Source organism: Sardina pilchardus, chromosome 16 (assembly GCF_963854185.1).
Source record: "Sardina pilchardus chromosome 16, fSarPil1.1, whole genome shotgun sequence".
Lineage (NCBI taxonomy): Eukaryota > Metazoa > Chordata > Actinopteri > Clupeiformes > Clupeidae > Sardina > Sardina pilchardus.
Window position 1 is genome coordinate 6,705,298 of NC_085009.1, and position 8,875 is coordinate 6,714,172.

Below are 8,875 nucleotides of genomic sequence, written 5' to 3' on the forward strand. Positions count from 1 at the left end.
GTCTCGAAAGTGCCATCATTTATTCTCACTTTAGGACATTTGAAAATGTTTTGGTACTTTTAAGTCTCTGGTCTTATAAATCTAGCTAGGGAGAATGAGAAAAACAACATTTTAACAAAACCTTAAAGGATTTGAATGGAGATAAAGGGTTCTAATCAGAGAGAAAGGGGACAAATCTATTTCTGAATCTCTTTATGCACGCGGGGTTTTCGATAGACAATGCCATAGGCTAATCAACCAGCTGTGTGGGGCAGGTGTCTGTTTAAATGAAGGTAGTTTATGAATGATGCGCATAGGAAATAGTCAAGCTGATTCAGACTATCCATTATCCTATTGGTACAGATCATCCTTTCAAGCTTTGAAGATGCTGTTGCCTTTAAACGTCTAGATATCTCTGCGCTACGCGTGGACGATGCTACACAAGACATTCCACTTAGAAACGGGTCTCTGCTGAAGTGAAGGTGACTCGCCTCGGAGTCGTGGTGATGCAGAGAGGAGCTGCGAGAGCTTCAGTAGTCCTGCGCGCTACGGGTTACTAAGGAAAACACTCGCTGTAACATCTTAACAGGCTACAACATCGCTACTGTGTAACATAGAAAGAGTTGCTACAGCATACGCGGATACAGGACAAATTGACAGCGTCTTCCACATCAAAGGGATTAAAGCGTTAGATGCGTATGCATGAGTTCTGCATCGAATGGGCGCAAGAACCGCCCCAGATCAGCCGGGAATATTTTTCAAATAAGCAAGCCTCCGTACGCGGAGCGCAAGGATAGCGAAGCTCAATGCGCCGTTGGAGACTGCAGAATGGTAGGTATGCGTGCGACATAATAGTTTTCCCTGTGGTCCATTACCTCTGTGTTTAGGCTACGTTATGGCCAACTAATTGATGCAAACAGATGATGAACAGAACACTGTGAAAATGTATAAGGGTAAGCTACGTATTTGCAGTCGAGCATTTGCCTAGATGACATTTGTGCTTTCCATGTTGTAAATGGCTCACATCAGCCTGTTGTCATGGGTTATCATTGCACCCGTATAGGCTAATTTAAATGACCTTACTTGTATGTCTTTGTCTTAAGAGTAGCCCTGGCCTATTTAACAACATAAAGCTCTGATGGCCTTTCATAGTCATCTTAATGTTGTTCAATAGAGATAAAGAGGTGGACCGTAATTATTTCCCCATCTCAAACTGTATTGTATGTGATAGGGACTGGCTGTGAAGTAGCCCCCAAACTAGCCATGGGACAACAGTAAATCTGCTCTGTTTCACATGCTGTCTACATGAAGCTCCTTCTGTGGGTTGCCTAAACGTAATCTCAATTTGTTGGGCTCCTGATCTAGACTACATTGCAGAATATGCTTTGTTCTTACCTGAAATATAACGCCTCTAGATTTTAACCTACAGTATGTCATATTGATGGAACTGGTGGCATTGCACAAAAGCTCACAGTTGGCAACACCAGCTGCTGGTGTTGTGTCTGGCCTGTAGCCTCTTTCAGAGTTAGATGGGTGTCCCACTGACCGCTATATGGTAGCCATAAGGCCAATTGACTCAACAGTTTCACCAACTCTGATGATGGTGGCACTCTAGTCAAAACTTTGGATGTTTTTCTCTCCCCTTTGATTGGTTGTTTCTCAAACTCAGTATGTTTGTTCTACATATTTCTGAACTTTGTTGGTTTACATGACTACCTTTTGTCTATTTTGAACAGGGCTATCGATTCTACTGTAACAAAAAGACAGTTCCACTTAAATTGCAAGTTTCTAGGGTGTTATTTATTTATCTATTCATCCATTCATTCATTCATTCATTCATTCATTCATTCATTCAGTTGAGTTGAAACACAAATATAGGGCATAGCCTATATGCTGTACCACTCTGAGGCCCACAGAGGATGAGGATTTGGAGGGATTGCCTCAGCCAGTTGGCATCTAAGTTGATCACCTCCATCTGAAAAAAAGGATGTCTTACAGGTTATTCTGGCCACATTTTCTCAAACAAACCACATGCATGACATCTTTCATGGCCATCTCCAACGAGGCACCTAATTGGCTTGTTTATGAACATTTGGCCGAATGTGAGCCCTGTTCAGATGTCATTTTTAATGATTAAGTGCATTTTTGGCTGAAGTAGATAGCCTAGCATCGGCTATTGAAATAAATGAGGATGATACTTCCTCTCTGTCTCCAGTTATGTATCATTTCTCCATGGGCACAGAGTTGCAACTGCTCTCTCTTGAGCCATGCAACAATCTACAACTGACAAAACAAGAGGAAGGCAGTTCAATAATAAAAGAAAAATCTGAGACGTCTGTGTCAAAGGAGTAAATTACATTACATAATGTAGAGCTCCCTAATGTATACATTACTCTGACATTTTCTAGGAGTAGATGGTAAATGTATTGCTTCAAAACTTGAACTAATGGCTCCAAATCTGATTTAAGAGCATGCTGCATGCTCACATTGCCCTGACTTCCGAGTTGTCATCGAAGGTCTGCCTGACCAATGTCCCTGATTAGAGACAACGAGAAAATCATAATGTCAGAAAATATATTAGCGCTTACATTGAATATTTATAGAAATTCAAATACTAATCAACACAGCAACATAGTGAAAAAGAGAACACAGTTTGAATATGTTCAGGACTAGACAGGGGTTTGATGTTCCAAAAAGCTTTAACTTTATTTTCCATATTGTCAGCAGGTCAAGAAGTGCAAACAGTAAGTGGAATAGTTTTATGGTGTGCACTTTGCCACAGTGACTGGGATTCTTTATCACGTCAATCTTTTGTCTTTTCCTCCTCAGATTGTCCAGGAGTTCAATACCCTCGTGGCACTGTATCGCGAACTAGTCATCTCTATTGGAGAACTGTCAAGGGATTGCCCCACTCTTCGAGCAGAAATGCACAAGACTCGCATTAAGGGCTGTGAGATGGCACGGACCGCACACCAGCGCTTATCAGCCATATCCTGGTAAATAAATAATCAGTCCTTTTTAATGCAATAATTGTAATATCCACTTTTTTTGATTAGTCTGTCATATGAAAAAATCAAGTGGAGCTCGGTTGAATGGCTTCTGAGATTCTTTGATGATGATATACGCATAGAATAGTTGGATTGCCCAATAGTTGACTCCACCTTCCTTGTATTTGTTTTGCCCACTGCATGTATTGCTGAATGCAGACCACTATAGATTGGAAATAGTGAGACCATAATGTTTATATTGTTCATAGTTAGAACATTCCAGTTATACAATTCTGTCTACAATGCCACATAACCTGAAATTGACACAAAAGTATAAGCTTACCAGTGGCACTGTTTGCATTGTAATACCATTTGGAAAGAAGAGTTTGTTTGCATATCTTTAAAAAGAACACACACACACACACACACATACACACACACACACACACACACACACACACACACACACACACACACACTCACAAACACACTTAGTGCTTAGATTATGTTGCTCTTGGAGTCTGCAAGTCTGTGGTATAGATCTATCACCACTAAATTTATCAAATGAGACACATAAAAATGTTATCTCCATCCATTTAATGGAACTGCATGTATAATTCAACTATGAGCTTTTCTGTACCTTCACTGAAGCATATGCGGTCATTTCTCCAACAGCACTTTGCCATTCAATCTGCAAACATCGTAGAGGCCTTTTTTTTCCAAAGCCGGTCTCCTTCAATTACACATGCCCATTATGAGGATCTACCACCAAACATTTTCTTCCTCCTCCTTAAAAGCTCTCCATAATGATTGCTGTCGATGTAGTTTTTTTTTTCTATGCTGTGGAAGTTATTGAGTTCCGCCTATCTCTCCTCTCATCTAGCAAAAGCAAGACTCTATGTCGCCTCTTCGAAAGCGATGCACAAAACGAGGTTCATGAAAACTGATGTTTATGAGATTTATGATAACTGCCATTGTCACAGATGGTGTGGGCAGAAATAATCAAATGACATGATAATGGAGTACAGTAGATGAGGGCATAGACACTGTGCTAATTCAGTTTTGGCTCACCCTTTCAAATTAGCCACCGTCATTGTTCTTGTTTGTTGGCAGTGTCAAGAGTTGCAGACTGCCTTTTTTGCATGGATGAAAAGCATTTGTTTTTCAAAACTTTCTAATCTGAATTTATTCCCAACTGTCAAAAAGCCCAAAAATACGCACACTTTTGTGATGTTGCCAAAAATAGTCTTATTAGCATTCAAATCCTCTGGCAAGGCATATAGTCTGTGAATAACGTATCTGCTGTAATTAGCATTTTCTCAGCACTTAGCAAATGTGTGACACTGTGTAGAAGTCGTTGCCATATTCATAATGGACATTGCAAACCAGAAGTTGCACAAGTGAAGAGAAAGTAGTTGAAGTTTTTTTTATAGTTGAACATTTTTATCATCAAATTTCATCTTAATGACCTTGAAGGGCCTAGAACACATCAGACAGAAAAATGGAAACCAACCATGTTTGATTTCCTGGGGAAAAAACACAACATTTTTATGGCTTAGTCTCTTGGAATAGAGAAGTCAGTCTTATCAGTGGTAGCTGCAGTCATGGAACTTAGTTTTGCAGATGTATTTATTACCACTGACACAAGCTAGGACTCAATACCCACACAATGCTATCAGTCTGAGGCTCATTTGGTTGAAAATATCACTTGTATTATGAAATGCCAAGTGTGGTTAATTTTTTATGATGTCAGAATGTGAATTTTGTCACATATTACATTTTTTAGATCAGTGTGCATTAATCATGTTCCGGCAGATGAAAAAAAAACCTATAGGCCCATAAACTATTAACGCACTTTGAATAATTCACCAGGACCAGTGCCACATTGCCATACATGAAGGGTGCGGCTTAGTCCATAAATAACCTCACTATGCCGAGAGACATCCAGGAAATGGAAGAGCTTAGGATCAAATCCGGAGTAGTCTCTGCTTATTAGGGACGCTTCCAAAATTAGTGTGAACTGTTGGACTCAAGAGAGCCAGTGGCTCCTCCACAAGGTTTCTTCTTTATTGAGCTCTCTTAAATATCATAAGCTATCACGTTTTACTCCCATCTTATTCAATTTGTTTTTCATCGCATCCACGGTGATAAAGTTGACCACCATTTTTTATAATCAGTTTGTAAGTGATTATAGAGACTGATCTGACAAAAAAAAATCAGGAATTATATTCCCCATAAACCTTTAAAAAAAGTGTTTGTAGAAAACTAGACGTATGACAAACAAGTTTCTGCATCAAAGTATGACACTAAACGTCATGTGGAGAGCAGCTGGCTGAAGTTGATGAACGAGGATAGCAGCCTCTGTCCAGGGAAAGTGGTATTGTAAAGCCCACTACAGTCGGTATCATGATGGAGATGACCTGATTCTGTACCACTACTGCCTTATCCTGCCCCCCAACTCACCCCTCCCCACTACCCTGCGTCCACCCGCCCCCCCCCCCCCCCCCCTGCAGCCCAGAGGATGGTGAGATCCAGCCGGAGATCTGCAGGCTCTTCATCCAGCTGCAGTGCTGCCTGGAGATGTACATCACGGAGATCCTCAAGTCTGTCTGTCTGCTGGGGTCTCTGCAGATCCACAGGAAAGGTCAGGAGGTTACCTCTGCAATACTGGAGTCACAAAAAACTGTGTATCAAAACGGCATGTTGTAAATGGCAATCAATCAATCAGCGTTGAAATAAATCTGGGCATTTTAGATGCAAGTGGTTTGGATTTGGCATCAGGTGTCTTGTATTGGCAAGGATGCACTGAGTAACTATATTTGTGTTTATCACACAACAGTTTTGTCTCGTCTAATCTAGATATCATAGATATTAGTTAATTAAGTGTGGTTTTAGCTGGGGTCAATGAAGGATGCTGAACTGTGTGGGAATAGCTGTATTAGCTGGAAATACCAGAAGCTGAGTATGAGCTGAAGGTGCCAATCTTTCATCCAGACTGAATAACCCTGAGGCGTGCTGGAATCTGAGCAGATATAGTTAAGTGTTCAAGTGGGAGAGACAGGTAAAGTTCAATATGATCTCATAACAGTGATCTGTGGGAGTGAATGATCTCACCAAAGGAAGTAGTGTAAATGGAGAATTGAAAGGGCCCAAATACTGATCCCTGAGGTACACTGTGGTGAGGTTTTGAGACTTGAGATACCTGTCCTTGCCAAGTCCTTGTCACTGAAGGAAGTAGGAGTTACAGCTAAGCAAGTAATGAGAGGGGAATGCATGATTTTTGAAATTGATCATACTCATTGTAGGTCAGCATTCCTCTGTTCTCCAGAGGATGGATAGTAAAGTGGAGGACGCCTCAGATATCCCCATCTTAGAGGACACGTCCTCGTCTCCTGTGGAAAGCTCTCAGGCTGGCCTCCTTGTAGCCACGGACATCGACAACTCAGAAAGGTACCGTACCGATTTCGAGGGATACAGCACCAGCACCACGAAGATGCAATATACGGAATTGTTTTATGGCAATTAAAAAAAAAAAAAACAAAGCCACAATATTAACCATTCTCACGTATTAACCGCAGTGCCCAAATAGCCCAATAAAGACGATTGAAGAAAATAAATGCATTTTAGTGTATTAACCTCATAGTTGAAGCAGTTGGGGAATTACGGTATCTCTGCTGTAAGTGATTACTTGAAGTCAGTATGGAACAATGCTTTTGCCTCCAAATTGATGGAAAGTTACCGTCACAAATACTTTTAATACAGAGATAGCTATTACTGTAATTTCTTGCCTATTAACTGAGGTTTATACATTGATTTTGTGATATTTCTTCAACTGTGAGGTTAATACACAGGCAGCAACACTGTCCTGCAGTTAATACACAATGTGGCTATTACACAAGAAATGACTGTGTTATTGTTACAGGGACATGAGAGAGATGAAGAACCTTCTAAGCAAACTCAGGGAGACAATGCCTTTACCACTCAAGAACCAAGGTACACTGTTTCAGTCTCTTTCATGTCAAGTGACTCATAGAATCATGCCTACTCGAGTCTTTCATATCCTGTACAGTGCGGCCACATTACATAATCCATATGACCTGGAATACATTTGAATCTCTATTTCTCAACGCCATTTTGAAGACATGTAATTAGTTGTTTCATAACAAGCCTTTGTAAAGTCCGTTTAAGATAACACTCCTATGATGTTTGGTTGTAGAACCACTCATCCCCTGGGCCACAAGGAAAATAATCCCACAGCCCTTGTGAGCCTTTTCTCCACTCCATGTCTACTATTTTCAATGCAAGATTGATTTTTTTTATAACATTTTAATCCAAAATAGTCTGCATTTTATACAGTGGCACCATCATTCTTTTACAGATGTGGTTGAGACTAGTGTAGGACATATTAGGGCTGCACAATTAATCTATGATTTGTATCATCCTCCTTGTGTGACAGACAGTGAAGATCACCTATCAGGTGTAAAGTGCTGTGCGTCTCATGCCCTAGGCATGACAGAAAAATAAAAGATATTTTCTCGAAATCGTGCAGCCCTAGGATATATCCACAGACAGCCAGAGCAACCTGGTTGCTGAACATTTCGCTTTGAGGTCAATACCATGGATATCCTGTCCTCAACCCTTTCCGCTCTTGTCTCTCTTGTGCACAGATGACAGCAGCTTGCTGAACCTGACTCCCTATCCGCTGGTTAGACAAAGGAAGAGGCGATTCTTTGGGCTGTGTTGCCTCGTATCAAGCTAAGAGGCCCTCCCAGACACAGCAGGATAATAACAACATCCTCAATAATCCTTTAGCACTTGCCACTCCTCACTCAGTATACAGTATACTGCCATCTCCTGTGCTTTTTTTCTCTGCCTATATCTCATTTTTAAAACTATATGAACATAACTGTAATATAGCAAATAGTCCAAAACAAATAGTCATGAACTTAAATGTAGTATGTTATTGCTGTTGAATGAAAGCTGTCCATTTCTGAAAGAGGATGGAAAAGACTGTCTGCATTTAAGCATAAGTGAGGAAGAGTCACAACTAAATCTGTCGTCATTTTGATATTTATTCTTTAGAACTCTGTCTGGCATTCAAATATCTTCCAGCGCATCATAATTTTGATGAATGTTTTCATTAGACTAAGTTGATTGATTGACTGACTGTGATGGATTAAAAATGGACCAAACTAATTTCAAATGCGGGCAACATCGGAACTCTGCTACTGAAGCATGAAGACATCCAAATGTACTCAACCTATGTTTAGCCAGCTCATGTGCAATATCAGTGACATACTGTACACACATTTTAGTTATAGACAGCATGAGAGTCACACTTTATTTTCTAGCCAACGTTTAGACACTGGGAAGTTTTTTATCACCAGGACCATGCAGAATCTTTTAACTTGAATCATAAGGTTGGTTTCAACAAAATACATGAAATTGAGTGCAACGACATCTCTCTCCAATATCTGAGACATATCTGCAAGGTGTGCATTGCACTACAGTTGATTTGGCTAACTCTCTGTCATAACCCTACCAGGTGTCGTGTAGGTGTGAAAACCCTGCCAGGCAGTAATTGCAAGTTTGTAACTGTACGTGTATCATCCAAATGGCACGGCTATGGTTACAATTTTCTGTTCCCAAAGTCTGTTATGGCCGAGTTTGTGATGGCAAAGGAGGTGGAAAATGAGGAGCCTCTTCTGAGCACTTGAGAGGACACAGTGGTAAGGATGCATCCTTATAAGCCCAGCGGAACCATTGAGAGGGGCTTTTGAACTCACTTGACAGCTCTCAAAAAAGGAGGCTGAACCGCAAGCTGAACTATGTTTTCCTTTTTTGGTTATTATTATTAATATTATTATTATTTTATTTTAGCTATAAATATACTTTAGTCTTCCATGAAC

General features: G+C 40.4%; 1 protein-coding gene across 1 annotated transcript; it reads left to right on the top strand.

The window, feature by feature from the left end:
• Positions 1-443: 443 nt before the first annotated feature.
• Positions 444-7,994, top strand: rgs7bpa (regulator of G protein signaling 7 binding protein a). Its single transcript, XM_062516586.1, has 6 exons — positions 444-810; positions 2,809-2,975; positions 5,480-5,610; positions 6,272-6,416; positions 6,889-6,959; positions 7,634-7,994. The coding sequence occupies exons 1-6, from the start codon at positions 682-684 to the stop codon at positions 7,723-7,725; spliced, it is 735 nt and encodes a 244-aa protein (XP_062372570.1). The 5' UTR covers positions 444-681; the 3' UTR covers positions 7,726-7,994.
• Positions 7,995-8,875: the final 881 nt, after the last annotated feature.

Coding starts and splice junctions, on each gene's coding strand:
- rgs7bpa (XM_062516586.1), top strand. CDS start 682: ATGAGTTCTGCATCGAATGGGCGCAAGAACCGCCCCAGATCAGCCGGG. Junction 2,976..5,479: donor CGCTTATCAGCCATATCCTG/GTAAATAAATAA, acceptor CCCCCCCTGCAG/CCCAGAGGATGGTGAGATCC. Junction 5,611..6,271: donor TCTGCAGATCCACAGGAAAG/GTCAGGAGGTTA, acceptor TACTCATTGTAG/GTCAGCATTCCTCTGTTCTC.